Below are 23,817 nucleotides of genomic sequence, written 5' to 3'. Positions count from 1 at the left end.
ACTAAAGGAGAAATAATTAATTTTTTTCTTTTTATCTATGTGTATTTATAAATATTTGAAATCTCATTAAAAAATCTCGTTAAAAATAAAAGACTTCTTCTAAAAGTAAAAAATCATAAAATTGGTAAAATATTCAAAATATAAGTACTTTTTGTAAATTGAATGTATAGGGATTTTATCTAATGATTTCCTCGCGTATTAAATAAAAAAAAACGAAATTTTTTATGATAAATTCAAATTAATATACATATTTACTAAATAAACGAATAAGATATTAAAGAGAATGAATTAACAAATAACAAAATGTTTATAATTGTGAAAAATTGTTACAAAAAGACGTCTACGATAATTTATCCTTAGATGCGACACAAAGTAGTAGTATTTTTCCCTCATACGATCTTCATGAATGGTTGGTCTTCGGCGCACATTGATTGGCTGTTGTAACTCGCTTTGATGTTAACTCCAGCGTTTAAGCTGTCGTCACAAGTAATTTACAATAGCTCCAAGCAAGACACAGACATGTGCAGTTCATCTCCACGAAAAATAATTATTTTTTTAGTGGGAGAATTGTAGTAAATTATTAAAAGGTGATAAGTAGATAGGTTAACTTTGAACATTTTATATAGTTATTGCTAAATTAAATTGTACTTTATACAGTTATAAGTAATACACTACACAAAGAAAAATGTCGGAACGTAAAGTATTAAATGTAAGTATAATATCACAATTAATTTATTCATTTAATCATATAATTACATTGATGTAATATACGTATTTATTTTCAAATATTTTAGAAATATTATCCCCCGGATTTTGATCCGTCGAAAATTCCGCGCATGAAATTAGCACGGAATCGACAATATACAGTTCGATTAATGGCACCTTTCAATATGAGATGTAAAACATGCGGTGAATATATATACAAAGGAAAGAAGTTTAACGCACGTAAAGAGGATGTTGAAGGCGACGATTATTTAGGAATTCGTATTTATAGATTTTATATAAAATGTACACGATGTCTTCAAGAAATATCTTTCAAAACCGATCCAAAAAATACAGATTATGAAATAGAAGCTGGGGCAACGAGGAATTTTATGGCTTTGAAGCTAGCTGAAGAACAAGCACAAAGAGAAGAAGATGAAGAAAAAGAAGAAGAAGCTACAAATCCAATGAAGCTTTTGGAGAAAAGGACGCAACAATCTAAACAAGAATTGGAATTATTAGAATCTTTGGAAGAGTTGAAGGACCTTAATCGTCGTTTATTACAGGCGATTGATTTGGAAGAAATGTTAGAACAATTTAACACACCTAAACAGAGGTTAGAGAAAGAGCAAGAAGAATTAGATGAACAATATATTAAATCAGTATTTGGTAATAAAAATCAAAAAAGGATTGTTGTAGAAGAAGAAATTGTGGAATTAGATGAAAAAGAAAGCAGTCCTCCCAAAAAAATGTTTAAAACAAAAGTAAAAGATAAAGAGAGTAACAATTTAGATTCAAGAGAGGATTCCTCAGAATTTAAAGAAACTGTACGTTTACTTATATTTTTCCGTTTTATTAAGATATTTTAAAATATAATTAACATGTTTTTCTTTTTAAACAGATTGATGTCAATTTATCGGGACCGTCTACAAGTACAAATACAATTGTTAAAAGTTCAATATTTTTAAAAGATACCAAAGCATCATTTAATAAGAAGAATTTAGTTATTGTTAAAAAGAAAGCAAGTTTAGGTGTAAAAACTAATTCAGATACCATTAGTGAGAAAGAAGTTTCAGAAAAGACTGTTATGTTACCGGAAATAAATTCAAAGAGTGATGAAATTAAAGCTAATGATAATTGTGAAAATACAGTGCCTACTTCCAATAACATTGGAAATGGTCTTTCTTTATTAACAGAATATTCTGACAGTAGTGACAACGACAGTAATTAATACAAGTAATATAAATTAATTGCATTTTAGATTATGTATTTATTTTATAAACTTTCCTCATATAAATATATTGTACAAAGATACGTTTGTATAGGTGTATATAGTTATAAATGATTCAAAAGTTAAGAATTTTATCTAATGTAATTTCTAGTGATACAATAAAATTCTCATAGGGAATTAATTTAAATAAATTTTAGAAATGTGAATTACTTCATTATTGATTATATATTTTATGATAGCATTTGTATTTTATAGATAAAATATCTATGCTATCATATCAATTAACAGAAAAAAAATTCAGTACAGTTGCATACAATTTCTTAAATGATATCAAATGATATATGTATTTTTAATTCTTACAAAATTTTAATTCTACAGAGAGCAAGTAATGGCGGTGACAAGAATGTTTCTTACAGGATGCCAAACCCTCTACTCCTAAAACACAAAAACATAATAAATCAGGTAAGTAAAATTAATAGTTGGTCTGTTTCAAAGGCTAGGCACTTTGTAAGGAACAAATCTGTCTTAACGCCAGTGATGGTTTCGGTCAGTTCACATAGAAGGAGTACGTAGCCTATCAAAACAGACCACCCTGATAATATATTAAATATATTTTGTAATATGTCTTAATTTTGCAATGGTACAAGAAATTAATTTCAATAAAGTATATTTTAATATAGAACGGAAGACTTATCATTAATTACAGAAAATGACGAGAAAATATATTTTTATAAAGAATAAATAAACATTTAGACTTGGACAAAAGAGCGATTGTTGCATTAACGAATGGATCATGTGTTCTTAGACATCAACGTACGAACTGTATTTGACGCGAGAAAGAAGTTTATTTTGTTTTTGAAGAAGAACGACGAGAGCGATGATTACGATCGCGATTTGTTCTAACATTAGTAAAGTCTACGTTTTCATTTGTATTATGTTTAATGTGAGAATGCGCGATATTAGAAAATTGCAATTTTTCTTCGAGTGAAGATAGTGAACTACTATACGAGGAGGAACTATTAAATCTCTCAGGTAAATTATTGACGATCTCAAGTTCTGTCGAATCTAGAAGCCAAGTATACAAAGATTCACTTATTTCATTATTAGGATTCTTTCTGTTCGCGAGCCAGAATATAGGTTCTTTAAATTGTTGTTCCTCGTGCCGACAACGTTTGCAGATGTAAGTTTTATCCTCGTTAGAAACAAAAAGTTCACGAGTTTTTGAATCTGATTTTGAAAAAGGGAAGAATTTTGATTTAGTTTCCTGATTACGAATCAAATTGGAACTACAGCTGTTATGATGATCTTGTCGCACTATTGACAGTGACCTTGGCGAAGAGTGCAAAGTCAAAGAGCGTTGTAAAGTAGGTGGCATCATAGGGCGCAACAACGCTCCTTTGTAATTGTGGGATAATTTTGAAAAGGATCTTTGATCATGATCGTTTTTGGTCGCGTTGGACTTCGACATCGACAACGAAGAACGTTCCCTAACATACCGCTGATCCTTGTTTTTCTCCTGTAGAGCCAGTTCCAGCTGAGCGATACGATTCTCCAAACGTGTGCGTTGAGCCTGAGCATGATCCTGATGATCCTCCATTTGTTTCACGATTTTCTCCAAGCGCAATACTTGCATCTGTTTGTTCTCCAAAGTCGCGTACAATTCTTGTATAGCCTCTGTCTTCGCAACGATTTGTTTGTTGATCTTAATATAAATCGCAAAAAATTATTCAGATAAGCAATATTTTAAATATTTTAATCAATAAAACATTTATTTACTTCGTCTATGTCTTTATGATGTTCCTCGTCATCGTTCGAAATATCTCTATCCGCATGCCCATCTTTTCCTTTCAAAAGACTCAATAACTCGTCTCGAACTTTAAGGAATTTACTTTGTTCGCGCATTATACGATCACGTTGTTCAAGCTCAAGTTGCTTTTGTGTAAGAGCTGTTTCTAACTCCGCAGTATGTGCTGTTGTCTCCGTTAAACTATTACGAAGATCGGATATCTGTTGCTGAAGTTCAATAACGTAAGCACCAACCGCAGCTTTCCCACCCTCTTTTATTTGAACTTGTAAACGATTTTGGATGTCCTGCATTTGTCCCTCCAATAACTTATTTCGTTTTTGGCTGAACGTGTTTAAAAAATTCGTTAAATTTGATGAAAGAAATTAAGAAAAATAAAAAGACCAAACATACAGATTTTCTGTTATTTGTTGCAAGTGATTACGCTTCATAGTGATATCACGAATTTCCTTAGATTTGATCATAAGTTCTGCAGCTAGTTTATCCTTAGATTCATCCTCCGAATTATTCTGTTCGAACATGAAATGACGAAAGATCATAAAATGTAGCTCGATTACTATCTTACCAATAGATTTGATTAATGAATTGACGATCGCTTTTTTATGGCTTATACGAGGACATGTCCCGAAAGTAGTGCAAACTAACAGCCGCCTGATGCATCACTGCAGTGATTTCTTCCTTCTCCTGTTGTAGCTTCAGTATCGTTCCTTTCTGTTTTTCGAGTTCTTCTCGTGCTAGTTTTAGGTCGTTGAACAGACGAATCTCGTTTTCCGTATGACTGCCATCTTGCGTAAGAGAAGTTTTTTTACGAAATAATATAATTAAAAAAAAAAAAAAAAAAAAAAAATAAAATATTAAGAATAACGTACCTGTTATTGCAAAATTTTTACTCTGTTCCAAAAGTTTACACATTTCTTGACTCGTTGCTTCTAATTCCTTGTAGCGTTCCTGCATCATGGACAACTCGTTCTCTGCAGCCTCCCTATTAAAATTTCTAGAGTAATCTCAAAGAATGATTAAATTTGAAAATATATCTTAATGGTATGTACGATTAGACGTGTAATAATGAATATCTCACATGTTTGAAAAACATCAGTGTACGTACGTTGGTAAAGATTCTCGAACGAACTAGAATTTGATGTATAACAGATCAAATGAAGTAAGTGGCATTATAGTATCAAGGGCTTTGCTTTACTGATTTAAGCTAATTATGACTTCAGAGAACATAATGTTATATGTGCACTTATCGGACAGCATACAAGGTGAATATCATCACTTATCCTTTTTTATTTGATCGAACTCGATAATTAAATCGTGTGTGTCATGATTTAATTTTATTCGATGTCTTTCCAAATCTGATCTCTTTTAAGAGATATGTCAATATCAGGAATGAAGAAAATCTTCTCGGCAAGATAGACCCGAATTGTTCATTTTACATAAATGCCCCCTTAGAAATTAAGTAATTCGTTTCCTTCGCGAGAAAATTGCCCGAAGGATTTTCCATCGTGTTCTATTAACTCTTCATTCATTTGAAATTGAATGATAAGAATAGAACCATTAACGAGTTTAAATAACCAAGTTAGCTTCTTTTCTACTGATTTACAACGTATTTAAATTTTTTATCGGTTATATTTATTACTACGCATACGTACGAAAATATAATATAAAGATTGTATGACGAGAATTTTGATAATAATGTCTCCTGGTTCTCTAATATTGAAGAAAGAAATTAATTTCATTAATTTATTCATTTGCGATAGGCGTGTTTTTGAAAAAATCGATAAAGTTTTTTTTTTCGCGCAACATGCATACCTAACGAATCTAATGAAACATTCTTTACCTCTTTTTCTTCTCCAGATCCATTTCGACAATCATGGCATCCATCTGGTCGTTCATGTTTTTCGTGATATTCTCCGCAGTGGTTTCCTTACTGTTCATCGTTTCCTTCAGTTCCATCAGCCTGAAGCAAGCGAAGCGAAGAGAAAGAGACTGTGTAGAGAGAGACTTAGATTGTCAGAGAGTGATCAGAGCGACTGGCTATTCGGTAGAAACAAAGAGAACAACCGTGCTTCGAAGCTGTCCCGCTGTTTTTCCATTTTCGTAACGAGGTTCTCGCTGTTCCTTATCGTTTTCTGCATATCCTTCAAACGTTGCTCCATCGCCTGTTCCTTTACTTTCAGTTGATTCTCGAGAGACTTGTTCTGGGTCTGCAGCTGTTGTATCTTCGTCTCGTCGCAGGCTATTTTGTTCTCCAGATCACGGATCTTCGTACGAGCCCTTTGCAATTGGCCCTCGTTCTGTAAACGACGTTCCTTCGTCACATTGTGCTTCTCTCGTTCACTCTGAAGTTCATTCGAAAGTACGGCCAATTGTTCACGGATATCTTTTTGTTCATCCAACATATTATTAAGTTCCTTTATACGCATACGAGAATTATCGTATTCGTCGTAAAGATCGCAAGTATCCTTTACGAGTTCCTTAATAGCTTCCAATTGCGCAGATTTCATTTCTTCCAAACGTGTCTTTAAAGATGTATTGTCACCTCGATAAGATTCTAAATGCATTAAAACTTCTGAATTCTTGGACTCGTCAAGATCTTCTTCTAAATTCTTCTCCAAGGATACGATCATAAATGTATGCTTTCTTAGTGCTTCTTCGCATAGATCTTGATACCTCTTCGATATTTCTTTCAGTTTATTGTTCAAAGTTATTATGAATTCGTTGTCCATGTTAGAATTATTATTGATGTTGATGCTAAGATTATTCGTTTTGTTAATCTTTGTTTGTTGCTCATTAGAAACAACTTGTTGAACCTTTGGCTCGATTATAGGAATTTTTGACGAGTCGATTTCTATGATCTTAAGTTCTTCCAATCTCCCAGGATCCTTTACACCATTGAGTATCATCTTGTCACGCAATTGAGATATATCTTCGTATAAATCTTGTGTGGTTTTCTTATACAAAAGAAAGACAGATTAATGACATTATGTCAGTTTTGGCTCTTAATAAAAAAATTTATCAAATAATTCCTACTTGTTTTTGCACGAGTTGTCTCTTCAGCAACACAAAACGCTTCTTTTTTACATAGTATTGATTTTCAAGATCGCGTGCCTGCTTCATCATTGATATCGAACTGAGTGGCTTTTTATTCGTTACTTTCATAGTCAAACGACGAGTTGAATTAGTTGGTGTTTCTGTAGTAGAGTCTCCTAAAGCATTTTGCTGTTGTTGCTTTTCACTGGAGAAATTTTCCTGATGAAATAATAAGAATTTTTGTGAAAGGAGACAATTGTATTTTATTTATAAAAAGAACGAAATCAGTTCGCTGGTTAGATCATTAAGAGGTTACATATATCTAGACGGATTAAGAAAAGGCAATTCTTTTAATTCCTTTTGGTAATGTATACTTCGAAGAAAAAAGCTCTTAAAGTACATATATTAAATAACCAGTTCTTCATGAAGTCAATTTTTAATATTTTTATTTAATACAAAAATGAATTTGTGATTGAATTTCCCATGCAATTTTCGATAAAAAATTTCAATAGTTTTTTAATAATTAAAAAAATCCATCGTTCTTAAAAAATACGATAAAGATTAAATAATAATATGAAAAATAATCGTGCTAAATTTCATTCAAGTCAATTTAACAGGTTTCAAAATATTATTGGCATTGATTTAGAAAACATAGTTTTAAGAAAACAATTAATTTAAGGTACATATAAACTTGGCAAGGTTCTTTGAAATTTTCTGATAAAATTTTCAGAAAATATTCTTAAAGGATAATACATACTATTGAATAAAAATATTTTTGGAAAATAAATTTTGTTGAACTTTCTAGCTACATAGAATCTCTTAAGATATATTCATGTCAACTTTTATATACTTTAGTACACATATATACTTTTAAAAACTACAAAAACCTCTTCAGGAAGATAAACAAAAAAAAACTCTTTTTTACGATAATCGAAGGTTCGTTTATCTCGCCTGCGCTTGATCGATCGCATATACATAAAAAAGATCATGTATCATCGTTAAAAAGTGACGTACCTGCTGGATAGGTGAACTTTTATTTTTATTTTCTACCGTGGATGTTAAATTTTTCTCGACAGCCATTGCCATTATGCCTGTTCTTCGGTTGCCAATGGCTCGTTACTCTTCTGCACTTTCTATACGATATAGAAATTTGCAAATTATACCTCATTTATCTATCTCTCTCTTTACGATGAGGACGTAGACAAAGGAGACAAAGAGACACGATAGCTCGACTATCGTGTACTTTAACAGCTAATTGCAATCTCATTATCTCTACTAATTATCGTCGTATCTCTTTTCTTGTAAAATGTCTTGCATATACATATATATGTATATATATATATATATATATATATATATATATATATATATAATATATATAATATATATAATATATATAATATACATAATATATATAATATAAATGTATATATATATACGTGTATATATTACGTCTATATATATATATATATATATATATACACGTAAATACCTAGTAAATCCACGATGGCCCAGCTTGTCTCTCTTTCGCTCTTTCTCGACTTTTATTACATAGTAGCATCACGTAATGGTACCTGGCGTTATTACGAATTTAAGGAGTCAGAAATCGGATAGAGTGATCAGTAAAGAATCTGAAATTTGTACGTCAATACGTAGAATTATTCCTTATAACCTTTCGATTCATTGATCGCGAAAAAAATTGCATGATCTATTTGTTTGAATTATTCATTCGTAGATGCAAAATGTGCGCATGGAAAACATATGCATATTTAATGGAGATACAATTTTAGCATCAGAAATTTTGATTTTATGATCGCGTTAATGTAAAACAGATCAGAGAAAGTTATGATCGTTGTTACGTTTTTTTTTCGAGTCGAAAAAAAAAACAAAAAAAAGAAAAGAAAAATTCTTTGTTGTTCTTAACACAGACTTACCGTCGGTGGTTGCACGCGTGCCGAACTCACACTCGACATACTCGAAGTAGTTCGTTGCACACTTATGTCCCCTTTCGATTTAGAAATTTAGTAATGACGTTACAATGGCGCAGAGTGATTTAATTCGACACGTCGCTCGTGGAACATGAAAATTAGAGAAAAGACTGACGTCGTCGCTATAGGCAACCGTTGTGTAAACTCCATCGAACGTGATTGCCGATCGAGTTTTACCCTGAAAATGCATCCTTTTTCGATTTTATCGTGGTAATGAAACTTGATGTAAATTTTATTCGAGGAGATGATTGCAGGCTTCTAAATAATTATCTATATAGATTTTGTATATATATATATATATATATATATATATATATATATATATATGAAATGCTTTCAAATATATATACATACATCATATAAAATGTTTAACAAAAAAAATATATAACGAGAAATATTTATACATATATATATATATAATATATATATATATATATATATATATATATATATAATATTATATATATATATATATATATATATATTCGAAACAAAATATATATATATATATATAACATAAATATATATAAACATATATATATATATTCGAAACAAAATTAAATATATATATATAAATCATCTGCCCCCTCGTGATTATAACTTGGTGTAGAGTTGGCAAATGATCAGAGCCGATGATCGGCATATCTTCGGTTTAAAAATAAAATCCGTGGAGTCCTCTGGACAAAGGCATATATTACCGTCGACGGAGAAGCGTTTATGAATTGTAAAAAATGTTCTAGCACAGTCTGGTTAGGCTGACGCGGCTGGTTCATGTACCGTTCTGGGGGAGAAATTCCCTTCGGGACGTCGGTGCCGTCGAGTTTTCGTTGCCGTCAGTTGCGCACGCGTGCGTGTATCAGCGAGAACGTTTGTGAGTCGTGTTAGATTTAGTGCACTCGGTCAGAGTCAAAGAGATCGGAGCGTTTCGTGTTTTCGCTCGTGCTTTTGTTGTGTCTTTTCTCGTGTTTAAAAACAAAGAGATAAGAAGAGAGAGCGAGAGAGAAAGAAAGAGAGGACGATACTTGAATTTTTTAAAAAAGAAAAAACAAAGTTTTTGAAATTTAAAAAAAGAAAAATTAACGACTCATTGAAGATCGAATTTTGACGTTACGTGCTTACTAGCTTGATTGCCGGTGTTGCACGAGACATTATTTTTTCTTCTTTTCTATCATGGTGAGTAACATTTACATATATTACACTGTTTTCTGCCGGAGACCAGACGAGGACATGTCTTTGCTTTTGTTAATGTGATTCCGGTTATTATTAGGCAGGTATTCGAACTGTGCCCGGCATTTCTAGCCCCCGGAAATGTATTCGTTCCTTCGTGTCTTCTTCTTCTTCGTTATTTTCTTCTTCTTCTTCGTTATTATCTTCTTCTTCTTCTTCGTTATTTTCTTCTTCTTCATTGTCGTCTTCGAGGAATGTGTATTTTATTCGTATAAAAACTGAATGTCATTTGATATTAAAACTGATTAATTTTCTCTTCGAGGAAATTAGATGAAATATTAATTTGTTTGTTTGTTTATACGTACATATATACAATTCATTTATCTAATTTTATTTTAAATAAATTAAACAGAATTTTTTATTATGTTCCTTTAGTATGTAATCTTTTTATATAATTTTTTTTATCAATCCAAATCTGACTTTTTATTCGAATTTCTGGTTTTTATCTAAGTTAAATATTTATTTATTTATTTATTTATGGAATTGTTTAAGAATTATAATTTCTAAAATATTTCCATTCAATTTCATTTTTATATTTAATAAGCATCTTTTATGAAGAAAAAAAAAAATATATATATATATATATATATATATATATATAGAGTATTTTTTATGAAGAACAAATCTTTTTACGATATTCCGCTCATCACGATCGAAGTCCTTAAACTTCATGATTTTGCATATAATTCTAATAAGGTTTCGCTATCTAAGGTCATGATCACGACCGTCATCAGAAAAGCATATTGACAATGAACTTAGAAACAAGTGCATACGGCCGATCTATTAGTATTCTTCATTTCTGATAGTCATTAATTAGACAAGAGTAATTATAAATTGTTATTAAACATACTCTTGGCTCGATTTATTCAGAATTAATATTTAATTTAAAAAATATTTATATAAGAGTTAAAAAGATATAGGATAAAATATCATAATTTATTAGAATTCCTTGGATTCGATATTAAAAAATTCAGTTTTATTCGTTCATTTCTATTGTAGGACATTAAAATTTTATGGGGATATTTCCTTAGAAAAATATCGCAGAGAAGAATAATAATGGACGTTTATATCAAACATAAGAAGAAGTATATATATATGTATATATATATACATATATATATATATACACACATATTTATGTATATATATATATATATACACATTTATTTATGTATATATATACATATACATACACATAAAATTTATGTATATATATACATATACATACACATAAAATTTATGTATATATATACATATATATATAAATATATATAATATATCACATATGTACGTACTTATCACATTTATTACGTAGGAATCCTTCATGGCCTCTTTGGGAGGGATATAAAATTTGCATAGAGCTCAATCGAAAAGTCTAGATATTCTTGAAAATATATATGAATCTGATGATTGTTGGTTAAAAGTTGCGAATTTTAGTCAAACGACGTTTGATGTAGTCAAGGTACTGCCCCTACTAAATGGATTTCCAAGCGTCGGGTTTGGAAACCGTAGAAAACTAATCGATTGCTTCGAGTCCCGTCTTTTAACTTGCTTGATATATGCACGTTTATTTCGTAAAGTCGATGAACGAGCACGATCAACCCTCTGACATGTCGCATGCAGATTTATCTTTTCTACAAATTGCTCCTGCTCGAGGATTTATTTTCGTTCGGGAAACGTTTTAACGAACGGTACTATACAAACTTTTCATTATGTAGGTATTATATCTATATACCTATATATATCTATATATATATCCCTATATATTTATATATCTATATATATACCTATATATATAGCTATTTATACATATGCGTATGTATTTTACGTATTATGTACAGATGATATATTAAATCAAAAAGCTTTAACTAACAACAGATTTTCGAAACGTCCGACGAAGTAGTTTAAAGTTTTTCAATTCTCACTTTCTTTACGAACGCAACTTTCAATGTCGGTAAATCTTTACCTGACGAGTTTATCAGACTGACTAAATCGAAAACAAGATCAGCACGTTTGCGGCTTCGACACGAGCCATTTATATCGTTATCATAATATGTAAAAAAATATAACTCTCGGCGATACAATTTGAGACGATAAAAAACTCTGTCGACGATAATTACTTAACGGATCTTTATCGAACCTAAATCTGCATATCTATTGCGATATCTTTAATGAGTCTTGCAAAGAGGTTATCGATCCTTTTGGCTGGTAACAAGAAACGAAAAGCAACTTTGAGAAAAGAATATTGCTAACATGAATAACGTAACACACACACACACACACACACGCGCACGCGTGCACATACATACACACACATATGTTACGTTATTCATGTTAACATGGATGTAATTGAAAATATATTTTATATCGATCAATCTATCATGGGAATCAGCCGGTTAAACGATTCGTTGTATAGATACGGTACGTATGTATATGCATACGTTTAGTTACCGTTACTTCGAGTGGAATATAATTCTATTTACTCTTGTTTACTCGTTGTTCCATCGACTGTTTGAATGAACGTTATACAAAGTGATGAGAAAAAAGAAAAAGCACAAAAGTGATTATATTTCCAACGATGAAGAACAAACGTTAATTAACCCAAATTCAGGAATAGGAAATGTTCGGACAATAAATTGTCATCGATTTACATATATACATATATATGCATACATATAAATATATGTATGTATATGTGTATATATATATATATATATATATATATATATATATATTTCTCCCAGATTGCGATTACGCTTCTGTTGTAATTATTCTCTCGGGGATATGCTTTTAATCGAGTCGAATTCCCATGATGAGTCATTTTAATTTGATGAAAAATCGAATACAACGCTTGGATCGATAGTCAAAGAGCATATTCCAATAAATAAATTAACATATTATATCACTAGTAAGGTCGTGAAGATTAAATGATATTGAGATAATTAGAATGAAATCAATTTTGTTGGATAAAAACAAGACGAAAATTTTCGAATGATCGATTTAAAAAGCACAATTAATATATTCAATTTAATATAAGTTATATATTTTTTGTTCTGAAATAATTTAACATTTAGATTTGAATTATTTAAAAATTATTTTTCTATAACGAAAAGCAGAAAACAAGTAAATATACTTATTTTTTAGAAAAATAATTCTTTTATGTAATAATAAAATTTTTTAAATAATATACGAAGAGAAAAACATGTTTTTTAATATCTCAAATGATTTAAACTATATTAATAATTACCAGCATAACAAACGTCTTCTTAATCACTGTTGAGCAAAACTTTTATTCATTAAAATAATTACGGATTATTTACTTATGAAATGACGTAACTATTTAAATTTTTTATTACAATTGAATCAGTAATTTAATTTGTAATAACAATACTGTGAAAATTTTTTTAAAAATACATTTCTTATTTACTTTGATATGCGTCTGCACATAAATAATAGTTGGCTTTTAATAATTATCTTAAACATTTTATCTAATAATTTATATGATTTCAGTGTGTTATATGAAATAAAAAGTTTTTTTATCACTATGGGCATTGGTCGAGTATATTTAAATCTCGTTATTGTTGACAAATGAAATTTAATATTTTCATATTACATAATTAATCAATAATAATTTAAATTCTATTAAATCGCATAGCACTAAGCAATTAATAAAGAAAGTCAAAAAATATGAAGAAATTTATAAACATAAACATAGGGCATATTGTTTAATTTTCAATGTATAAATTCACATTACTAATCATAATAAAATATAAATTGATCATTGAATGATTTAGAAATGATCAATTTATTATTACAGATTACAAACAAAATTATGATTATTGATTTATATAAATAATGATTAATTGATTAATGATTACAATTAGTACAATAATATTTAATAATCGATTACAAAAATGATTGCAAAACAATTTACTATCCAAATCTGTTCTTGATAAACGAAATAAATTCTTTTTCGATCGGTTCATCACCAAAATCGCATTTAATGTAGTTCATTTCTGTCGAATCTATTAAAATAAAATAAAATAAAATAAAGAAAAAAGAAATAGAGAAATAAAAAATCTCTTTAAAATCTTTCGTTCTCAGGCAATCGATATCTACGCAATAATTTCTATCCATTTTCTATATTATTTTTCATCCGCTTATTCATTTATATCTTTCATATCCTATATATTTCCTCTATTTTGTCACTTTTAATCCTTCGCTTTTGTAATACATGCGAATTCACATCGAACGTAGCAGCAACCAATGTCATTATCGCAAATTTAAATTCGTTCGCTCGGCTTTTATTTTTTCCTTTCTTTCTTTTTCCTACTTTTTCTTCTTCATCCTTCGAAATACGTTTCCTTCTTCGATAATCGATATCGTACCGATCTGTTATCCACGGATTTTTCTTTTACAAATTATACTAAAACTTTTATCGGAAACGCTCAACGTTCGATTGGAGTTTGAACAAAATCGTCATCTCTCTATGAGATTTTTTTCGGGTTTCAATTTTAATGAATGTGCGATTTATATATGTATATATAACATTTGTATTCAAAACTATTCAGTGTTGATGAGAATTTTCAATTAATCGTATTTTATTTCGTCTTTCTCTCTCTCTCTCTCTCTCTCTCTCTCTCATCGATATCACATCGTTATCATTTGCAGGATATATTACCAGGACGAATTCTTTACTACATTTTACTGCTTTTCGCTATAACGCATAGCAGTTATTCAGTGAGATGTAACAGGGTAATAGATGGTACCACGAGGCCACGTTCCGAAGCCAAGGAAAAATATTCCTTCTTCATGACGCTTTACAATCGATCCGATACCGTATATGCATATATGCCGGATACCAAATACACAGGTAAAATTTGACATCGATACATCGATTCATTCTTTTTTCTTTTTCTTTCTTTTTTCTCTGTCCGACCTCTGTTCGAATATTCTTGAGCGAAATGCCGGAAATTAATATCGATTCGATTTTATTTTATAAACGCCCTTCTTTATGTTACCTCATGAAGTATCAAATTCCTGTTACTATAAATATGGATACAATGTCGTATAAAGTTAAACCCTTCATAATTCAATTTTATTTTTATCTTTAAAAACATATTACATAGTTAACACACGTGAAACTTATAATATTGCACTAAATATGATTTATACTCTTCGAATATAAATAAACAATTATTTTTGTATCGACAAAATCAAATAAATAAGTACATAATTTCTAAATTATATGACATTACATAGGAAAAAAGGTTAAAGAAATTTAAAAGTAACGTCTGATTAATTAATAATTAAATATAAAATCAGATATTTTAATAGAAAAAGAAAAAATTAAATGTTAAATCATTTTTAAAATTTAAATTGTATTTATTTTAATATCTAAATTATCGAACTAATTTTAATTTATATTGAATAATTCATTTTTAAATCTAAAATATTAAACCATTTTAATTGAAATTGTGTATTTATTTGAAATTTAAAAATTTCAAATCAATTTTAAAGAATAATGTCTCACAAAGATTTACAAAAAAAACATCATGAATCCGTAATGTATTAATGCAAAATTGTAAGAAGAGTGAATTGTAATATATCAAATCATTATTCGGGTCTTAAAGATCTTTCATATCGCAATAAGAGAAACTAGGAGCTTTATAGAGGCGACTGGCTTTTCGACTGCTTAAATCAACCGTCTACTTTCATCCCCTTCTTCATAGATGCAAAAAGATAATATTCATTAAAATATCTCATGATCGATGAGAGCAATACTTGCTACTACGTAAAAATTCTTTTTCATCCTAAACGAATGTTTAGAGAGAAATAAAATCTCTTTTTATTTCTTTCTCTTTCGGATCATTCAAAAAGCTTGCCGGTCAATTTAAGATATGTTGAAATTAACATCTACTTACAGATTAATTAAAATACGCTTCTGGCGTTTTATGTTAATTAAACTAAAGAAAAAAAAAGAAGAAAAAAGAAAAATAGCATCGCAACGCGTGAGAAACTCGACGCGCCGACGAAGGTTTCATTTAACTGCGTTTTTACGATTAATTCCTATAATTCAAGGTTATGGGAATGATCGTGGGGGAACGTGGTCAAGGGTCATGAGTCATTGTTGCTTTCTGATGCAATGCGTTGGTGTTTCACTCGATTTTGTTAAAAAAAGAGAAGAAAAAGCAAAATAAATAAATAAAAGAAAGAAAAAGAAAAATAAAAGAAAGCAAAATAAAATGATCTTTTATACGTTATAATTGTCATTAAAAAATAATAAATATAATATTTCGATTTAGTTACGATAAAATCTGAGAGTCCAGGATCGACACCTCGAAAATTCACGAGATTTTTAATATCCGCCGATATGAAAAACGATAGCGAGATTATGAATATCGGTGTTTTCGATATCATGGACGAATCAATCAGTAAATTTGCCGATCAATGTGCCAATGCTGTCGTCGAAATATCAGAAGTTCCAAAGGAGCAAGTTTCCGTCGCGTGGACCAGCCCTTCCGAAGGTAGCGGTTGCATACTTATCAGGTGAAGGGACACTAAGTTAACAATCTGTGGGAAAAAAAGATGATCTAGAAATGAAATACAAACGTTTTCGTGAATAATTATTCAAATGAAAATTCGAATGGAAAAAAGTAACAAATTAATTGAAATCAATTAGAATAATTGTTCGCTCAAAGTTTTATGCTATGCTGCTTCATTAGATTAATATATAATCATGAATTTATATTTCTTGGTATTATTTGATTGAATATATTCATTGCATGAGTATTTTTGTTTTCCCTACTTTTTTACTTTTTTTCTTTTATTAAAATAGCACGTTTATCATTTTATCCTACAATATTATCCTAATGTAAATAATACATTTATACTTATAATAGGTATGTAAGTACTTATTATCATTTTATAATATTTATTATATGTATTTTATATATGTACAGTTATATAATAGCTATTATAAGTATATAATCCTACTGTATATACATATGTATTTATTATAATTATATAATACTTATATGTGTGTATTATATATATATACTTATATATATAATATATATGTATATATACTTATAATACTTATAATACTTATAGTACCTATTACATACATATGTATACTTAAATTAATAAACATATATATACAATGCCATAAAAAAGTAGTTAAAAAAGTAAAATAAATATCTTCCTAAATCGTAACATAATACTAACACAATAACACAGACTTTTCTTCTTTTACTTTTCTTCGAGCACAGAGCAACTATTCTGGAAACACCGGACACATGGTACATGGATGATTCGAATTTGGTTCTGAACATATGTCAAGATATAAAGGCAGAAGCTGATAATGAGGGTCTAGTACTGAACAAATGTTGTGCTTGTAATGAGGCCAAGTACGAAGTTACTTTCGAAGGGCTCTGGTCTAGAAATACACATCCAAAGGCATGTAGATTGAACATTAAGAAAGAAATCTATATCCGACTAGCGAGTATGTTTAATCAAAACAAATTTCCCATCTGCCATCTGCCTCGTTTTTTTTTATATCTTTATTTTTTATATTCTCCTACTCTCAAACTTCTTCTTCTCTTTATCTTACTTGCAAAATACAAGCCATGTTATTGTATTCTTCTGGTTTTCATAAAACTCTCGAAACGACCATCGGATGATCTAAGAAAAGAGACTTCGCTTATTCGAATTTACGAGTAAAAGATAAGATATCTATTCGTTCTCTTTAGGATTTTCCAAGCAAAGGCTGGCTCATCCGATTTTCCGACGTAATCGGTGCATCACACACGGTCGACTATCGATTCTGGGTATACGACGGAATAGCCAGTATCGGTTTGAAACAAGTAGCTGAGCTTGGATCAACGAGAAGATTGGAATCCGAATTAAAGAATCAAGTACGATGAATTAATGTAAATTTTTATTTAATTTGTTTATTTCATTTTTGTTATTTTATTTTCTTTTTTTTTTTTATAGAGTGAACACATCAGGACTATAATAAAAGCTCGAGGTATCAGTTATCCTAATGTGACGGGTCGAACTTTTGCGGTATTTCGTGTAGATCGCAAACATCATTTGATGTCTCTGGTGTCCATGATTGGTACAATCAACTTTCAAACGAAAATTGTCTCTTTATTTATTAGATACCATCGTAATACTCTTGTTTAAACGTTTCTATAGATCCATCTCCCGATTGGATAGTTGGTGTATCTGGATTGGAATTGTGTTTGGAAAATTGTTCTTGGATCGAGTATAAGGAATTGAATTTGTATCCGTACGACGCAGGCACCGATGATGGGATAACATATCTGGTGAGAAAGAGAGAGAGAGAGAGAGAGAGAGAGAGAGAGAGAGAGAGAGAGAGAGAGAAAGAAACATACATGTTATGATCAGAATAAAAATAATCATTATAGAAAAGAAAACACGAAGAACATAATTTTTAATAAAAGATAGACTATTTAATTTTGAACTTTCATGAAATGTGAAATTCTAATATAAGATCAACGATATAATTTTAATAATACAACTGAGATTCAAAGATATAAATTTTGAAATTGATTTAGTAGAAAGATAAACAATTTTAAAAATAGCCTATTTAAATTAAAACTGAACTGATAAGTAATCAGAGTAGAGAATTACTGTATACAAATGCACATACATACATACATACATACATATATACATACATACATGCATCTGCTACTGCACGATCGATGAGATGGTTGCTTCACAGTCTCCAAACTCACCGACGGAGCCGCAGGAACGGATTCGACGTATTACATCGAACTATCCAAATGATTCGAGGTCTCCGTTTTACGATCCATCTGGTCTAGACATGAAACCACTCGCTAAGCTTTACCTGAATCGCCAGAGACTGTACGAGAAAACTTGCAATAATCTTTCGACAAAGTTCATCGACTCAGGTGTAATGAACAAACTTCCAAAAAGTCATGAATATAGCAAGTATTGCTTTTTTTCTTTAGTAGATTTTGTTTTTTTCTGAGCATCAGGAGCACCTTATTTTCATTGATATGTATGAACTGAATAAACTTGATAAATAAAGTTAATAAAATAATTCACATCTTTGAGATAAAAGTTAAATAAAGGAAAATACTGTGCTCTATCTAGCTCGTTTAATAGTTTTGGAAAATCCTTAAGCATCCAAAATAATAATGGATTTTAACTAAACAAGGTAAACTATAAGCTTTAATCTAATAATCCTCATTGAATCTTTTTATCCTATAGAAAAACATTTAAAATTCTCTTTTTCTTCTTTTTTTTTTTATTTAAAATCATACAAATACTTTAAATGGATAAAATGTTATTTTATCCATTTTTATAAAATATTATTTTATAAAATATTATTTTATTCATTTGTCCTCCAAATTCATTTGTCTGTAGTGACTATATACTCTTTACGGCTTCAAAATAGAGAATTGAATGTTCGTGTAAATCGTACTAACAGCGTAAACTAATTAGTTACGAAAATCTCATTAATTCGCAGAGTCCTGCAGGGTAACTTCTTGGAGTGACTGGAGTGAATGTGGAGTGACATGTGGGAAGGGTAATAAACTGAGACAACGACGTTATCACAATGAGACTGCTGCTATCATTAACAAATGTAACATCTCGCTAACAGATAGGACAACCTGTTACGGTGAACATTTACAATGGTAAAAGAACATTAAAATTGACTTTCTACGAAAAGAAATAATAATAATAATAAAATAAAGAAAATAACAAAAAAAAAACAAAACAAAAAAATAAAGAAAAACCATAATTTTTTTTAGAATATGTCAAGGAAAAATTGTTATGAAATTTCTAAAATTGTTTATAGCGGAAATTCCGGACAGAATTCTGGCATCTTAGATACCGAAATGTGTGTCCTAACGAACTGGAGTGAATGGAGTTCTTGTTCAGCGACTTGTGGCCAAGCAGTAAAGTCACGTTCACGTAATTTCAAACACAAACAATATCGAAAGCAATGCAGAAATATTTCAAATGGTCCAGAATTGGAACAGACCACCGAATGTGATACCGAACCTTGTTCAGGTGAAGATGGAGATGAGGTAAGAAATCGATTGATTGAAGAAAACGACGAGAACACGAAGAAGGACGAGGAAATCAATTTATCTTATGAGGGTGATGACTCGGAAGTAGAGGTAATCGAGAAATGGTCGCAGGTACGAAAGTTTCAAGTTTCGATCATTGAAAAGAAACCATAGAAAGAAAATAAAAAATATTTTTAGAGTATCATGACGTTCAATAACGTTACTACGCATCTTCCTTTTACTAACAAGATATCATCAATAATAATTCTTCATATAATTATTTGATTATACCTGCACCATTTGTCGCAAATCCTTGCATTTGCATTGTTATTTCTTTATCTGTCAACTAATTATAATCAATTCTTATCATATTTTCATCATAACTATGCTCTTCGTATTACACCAATTTGTCCTTCGAGGAATCTTTTCTTGTGGCATGTCCAAAAATAATCATTGATTAGTTAAAATAAATGATAAAAAAATAAAAAAATCATTGATTAAAAAATCATTGATTAATTAAAATAAATGATCTCCTTTGCGAAAATATATTACAAGACGTGCTTTCATGTTTTAAGGATTGATTTTAGGATTTAAATCTTTATAAAAATATTAATAAAATGTTCGTAGATTAAAAAATTCCATTTGCAGAAGTGTCCATCTGATCGTTATACGGAATGGTCCATGTGGTCTCCCTGCAGTTCCAGTTGTGGACCAGGTGTAAAGCTAAGATCAAGACTCGACAAAAAACGTTGGAGTCACGCGGAAGAACAAGATGATCTAAGCATGGGAGAATGTAGACAAGAAGAAATTTCCTGTGTAGCTGAGATAGAATCTTGTGATTTTTCTAAAGAAGAAGCAGCGAGTAAATATATGCTTGTCGATTTAAAGTAACTCTGAATGTATTAATTTAACTCATTTTGTATAAAAAAAGAAAAAATATTACATATTTCTTTTCATATTTATTATTAGAAATATGTAGCGAACCAAAAATGGAAGGAAAATGTCGTGGAAATGTTTTACGAGTTTACTTTAATAAACACGATCGCCAATGTCATCATTTTAAATACACGGGATGTGAAGGAAATCGAAATAACTTTCCAACTAAGGAAGATTGCTATACTGTTTGTGGAAATTATCAAAGTAAGTGATCTCATATGGCCTGTTAAAATATAAAAAGAATGATATCAATACTTTTCTTATATTCTAACGTGAGAAAAAAATATCTTTTCTTCTGTGCACGCTAATCGAACGAAACAAGGAGAATTAAAGGCTAATTTATCGGCTCTTATGAAAAATTTTAAAGTATCCCTCAGCAGTGTACTCAGTTATCATATACCTATTCAAGAACAACACAGGAGAAAGACAAAACGAGCACAATTTGGTGACACGTCGGGTATATTCAAAAATATATCCAGTCACTTTTGAACATTGCTTTTTGTAATAATTTTATTCTATCAAAAAATTATATTGTTTATACTTTTATATTCCTATAGATTCCTTCTTCTTCTTTTTTTTTTTTTTTAATTACACATCCAATACTTGATATATAGTTTTATTATTTCTTACAATTTTTGGATTTCTTTACTTTAAATTGTCAAGTTTAATCTTAATATAGATCAAGAATGAAAAATTTGTTATAAGGAAAGTTATTTTTTTATAAATATTGTTTATTAGAATCTTTTAATTGATTTACAGAATCGTTGCAGTTCAAAGGTCTTCAGGCTGGAAGTCAAGTGACAGAATTGTCAGAAGTGATCAAACAGCAAATAGATTGCAATGTATCAGAATGGGGCACATGGTCCCCTTGCGTGGGTTGTCGTGGTTTAACCATTAGTACGCGAACGATTATTGTAATTATTTATCGTTATAAAATAATCTTATAAAATGGAACATGTGTATAATTAATTATACAATTTTCGAAATTATCTTTACAGACGCCAGCTAAATATGGGGGTAAAAGTTGTCCTCGAAAATTGCTTCGGAAAAGAAAATGCCGTAAAATACCTCCGTGTTGTAAGTTTTTTTTTTTTTTTCATTTCAAAATGTTCATCTATTTAATGGATATTCAAAATTATTACAACATTTACGAATATAATTTATAATTTACAATTAATTTAAATATTAATTTATTATTCACAGCAAAACAAGATAATAGAACAGGAACCGAAAGTAAGTACAATGTAAGTGTAATATTAAATAAATTAGTTGATAGCAAATAATATTTCCAATAATCTATTCTTTTCTTTTAACTTTTATTTTTCTAGTTTCAGTAGACTGTAAAATGACACCTTGGTCAGCATGGACACGTTGCAGAGGAACTTGTAGAAATGCATCGCAACAAAGAATAAGGAGTGTTAAAGTTCAACCTCGTGGTCCAAATGGTAGACATTGTTCTACACTTGTAGAATTTAGAAACTGTACTACATTAGAATGTCCGTAATAAATATTTTCATTCAGTTATTTGTGGAACTATCAAAAAAGTTGATTTTTAGCTGATATCTATTGCATCTTATTTAATTTAAACCGTGGCATTATTATATAGTTAAAGATATTGAATGAATAAGTCCTTAAAAACAAAAACTATAACAAATATACAGTACCAGGAAATACTATATAGCACAACAATATAATATATTTACCATAAAACAAATCATTTTGTAAATTTGAATATAATATTTTTATTTAAAGTATGTTATAATATCTTTTTATATTATCACTTTATTTACATACTTTATTCTTGTACTATAAATAGATTCACATTTATATTATATTTACAATTACTATATCGATAAATAATTCTATTTATTATATAAATTTAAAGTTCATTAATCATTTTTTTTCTATATTTACATTTACATCATTTGAATTCTCATTGTTATCCTCATTTAAAATAGGAGTAATTGTAAGTGTTGTATACAATGATTTTACAGTTTTTTGTATTGTTCCATGCTGTTTTATATTAAATTCTGCATATTTCAATACTTTATCCTATAAATTAAAATAAAATAAGTTCATAAACAGACAAACATATCGATCTATATGAAGTAAGCTGTAACGTACATGTGTCTCTGAATTATGGTTAACGATAAGTTTGATCTTATAATGTTTACTTAATAATTTATTGATGTTTTTTAATTTTATATTGAGATCATGTATAGTAATTCTACTAGATATCTGTATTTGCTTCATTGTTTTAATTTTACCATTTTCTTTATCATTATCTTTTGTTTCTAAGTATTTTTCACCTGGTTGTATGAGTTTGTATGTATCTCTAGATGAATTTTTTTGTTCATCCTCTACTTTTGTTAATTCTAAATTTTTATGCTTTGCAAGTTTTTTGGCTTCCTTTAAATACGTAACCATCATAGAATTGTTTGGTAATAAAAGTGTTATTTTAGATTCACTAACTGTATTCACTTGTTCTTTTGATATATTGTCTTTTTTTTCTTTTTTGTAAGAAACGTGAACACTATAACATAAAATATTTTGGTTTCTTCGTAACTTTTGCTGCTTATAAGTATTATTTAATAAACTTGATAAATGACAATCGAATTGTAGCAAAGGTTTCACTTTTAATACTTTTAACCAGGATATTAAAGCCATTTAGATTTTATTAATTGTTATTATCACTCATATATTAACCTAAAAAAATAAAAAATAAATAATTTGTGACTTCTAAATTTGACGACAAACACATCAAAATTTCACCGAAATATATTAAAAAAAAGTCTTCAATTATTCCTCAAATCGAATTGGCTTATA

The 23,817-nt window shown here is 29.4% G+C and overlaps 4 protein-coding genes across 16 annotated transcripts; 2 read left to right on the top strand and 2 right to left on the bottom strand.

The window, feature by feature from the left end:
• The first annotated feature begins 472 nt into the window (after positions 1-472).
• On the top strand, positions 473-2,594 carry LOC124947347 (splicing factor YJU2). Of its 2 annotated transcripts, XM_047489397.1 has the most exons (4): positions 473-709; positions 795-1,529; positions 1,604-1,938; positions 2,312-2,594. In XM_047489397.1, the coding sequence occupies exons 1-3, from the start codon at positions 686-688 to the stop codon at positions 1,931-1,933; spliced, it is 1,089 nt and encodes a 362-aa protein (XP_047345353.1). In that variant the 5' UTR covers positions 473-685; the 3' UTR covers positions 1,934-1,938; positions 2,312-2,594. The 2 variants fall into 2 exon arrangements, with proteins under 2 accessions (XP_047345353.1, XP_047345352.1); XM_047489396.1 differs by lacking the exon at positions 2,312-2,594 and having other exon boundaries at positions 1,604-2,139.
• On the bottom strand, positions 2,042-8,843 carry LOC124947335 (myosin-10-like). 5 transcript variants are annotated; one of them, XM_047489372.1, is made up of 11 exons: positions 8,263-8,395; positions 7,785-7,903; positions 6,771-6,989; positions 5,802-6,691; positions 5,578-5,697; positions 4,607-4,719; positions 4,383-4,522; positions 4,131-4,246; positions 3,710-4,061; positions 3,430-3,635; positions 2,042-2,368 (listed from the first exon to the last, which is right to left on the bottom strand). In XM_047489372.1, exons 2-11 carry the CDS (start codon positions 7,854-7,856, stop codon positions 2,344-2,346), a joined length of 2,253 nt encoding a protein of 750 aa, XP_047345328.1. In that variant the 5' UTR covers positions 7,857-7,903; positions 8,263-8,395; the 3' UTR covers positions 2,042-2,343. The 5 variants fall into 5 exon arrangements, with proteins under 5 accessions (XP_047345328.1, XP_047345327.1, XP_047345326.1 ...); XM_047489371.1 differs by having other exon boundaries at positions 4,383-4,719; XM_047489370.1 differs by having other exon boundaries at positions 2,042-3,635.
• A 755-nt stretch (positions 8,844-9,598) lies between these two features.
• On the top strand, positions 9,599-22,515 carry LOC124947355 (spondin-1). 8 transcript variants are annotated; one of them, XM_047489405.1, is made up of 17 exons: positions 9,599-9,931; positions 14,657-14,858; positions 16,291-16,534; positions 17,257-17,443; positions 17,737-17,901; positions 17,981-18,104; positions 18,185-18,315; positions 18,738-18,963; positions 19,509-19,677; positions 19,842-20,166; positions 20,704-20,917; positions 21,025-21,195; positions 21,314-21,448; positions 21,751-21,905; positions 21,990-22,068; positions 22,195-22,224; positions 22,320-22,515. In XM_047489405.1, the coding sequence occupies exons 1-17, from the start codon at positions 9,929-9,931 to the stop codon at positions 22,493-22,495; spliced, it is 2,736 nt and encodes a 911-aa protein (XP_047345361.1). In that variant the 5' UTR covers positions 9,599-9,928; the 3' UTR covers positions 22,496-22,515. The 8 variants fall into 8 exon arrangements, with proteins under 8 accessions (XP_047345361.1, XP_047345360.1, XP_047345365.1 ...); XM_047489404.1 differs by having other exon boundaries at positions 19,842-20,187; XM_047489406.1 differs by having other exon boundaries at positions 9,600-9,931; positions 18,738-18,927; positions 19,842-20,187.
• A 188-nt stretch (positions 22,516-22,703) lies between these two features.
• Positions 22,704-23,771, bottom strand: LOC124947361. The gene is made up of 2 exons (XM_047489420.1): positions 23,116-23,771; positions 22,704-23,043 (listed from the first exon to the last, which is right to left on the bottom strand). The coding sequence occupies exons 1-2, from the start codon at positions 23,656-23,658 to the stop codon at positions 22,885-22,887; spliced, it is 702 nt and encodes a 233-aa protein (XP_047345376.1). The 5' UTR covers positions 23,659-23,771; the 3' UTR covers positions 22,704-22,884.
• Between the last annotated feature and the right edge of the window lie 46 nt (positions 23,772-23,817).

This window comes from Vespa velutina, chromosome 2 (assembly GCF_912470025.1).
Source record: "Vespa velutina chromosome 2, iVesVel2.1, whole genome shotgun sequence".
NCBI lineage: Eukaryota > Metazoa > Arthropoda > Insecta > Hymenoptera > Vespidae > Vespa > Vespa velutina.
The sequence above is the reverse complement of the archived record's forward strand: the minus strand, read 5'-3'. Positions and strand labels throughout refer to the sequence as shown.

Excerpts from the sequence above, each read along its gene's own strand:
- LOC124947347 (XM_047489397.1), top strand. The coding sequence starts at position 686 with ATGTCGGAACGTAAAGTATTAAAT. Across the intron at positions 710-794 it reads CGGAACGTAAAGTATTAAAT|AAATATTATCCCCCGGATTT; the intron begins GTAAGTATAATA and ends CAAATATTTTAG. Across the intron at positions 1,530-1,603 it reads CCTCAGAATTTAAAGAAACT|ATTGATGTCAATTTATCGGG; the intron begins GTACGTTTACTT and ends CTTTTTAAACAG.
- LOC124947335 (XM_047489369.1), bottom strand. The coding sequence starts at position 7,856 with ATGGCAATGGCTGTCGAGAAAAATTTAACATCCACGGTAGAAAATAAA. Across the intron at positions 6,990-7,784 it reads AAAGTTCACCTATCCAGCAG|GAAAATTTCTCCAGTGAAAA; the intron begins GTACGTCACTTT and ends TTATTTCATCAG. Across the intron at positions 3,636-3,709 it reads ATCATAAAGACATAGACGAA|ATCAACAAACAAATCGTTGC; the intron begins GTAAATAAATGT and ends ATTTATATTAAG.
- LOC124947355 (XM_047489404.1), top strand. Across the intron at positions 18,316-18,737 it reads ATGATGGGATAACATATCTG|TCTCCAAACTCACCGACGGA; the intron begins GTGAGAAAGAGA and ends GTTGCTTCACAG. Across the intron at positions 22,069-22,194 it reads CCGTAAAATACCTCCGTGTT|CAAAACAAGATAATAGAACA; the intron begins GTAAGTTTTTTT and ends TATTATTCACAG.
- LOC124947361 (XM_047489420.1), bottom strand. The coding sequence starts at position 23,658 with ATGGCTTTAATATCCTGGTTAAAAGTATTAAAAGTGAAACCTTTGCTA. Across the intron at positions 23,044-23,115 it reads ACCATAATTCAGAGACACAT|GATAAAGTATTGAAATATGC; the intron begins GTACGTTACAGC and ends TTTAATTTATAG.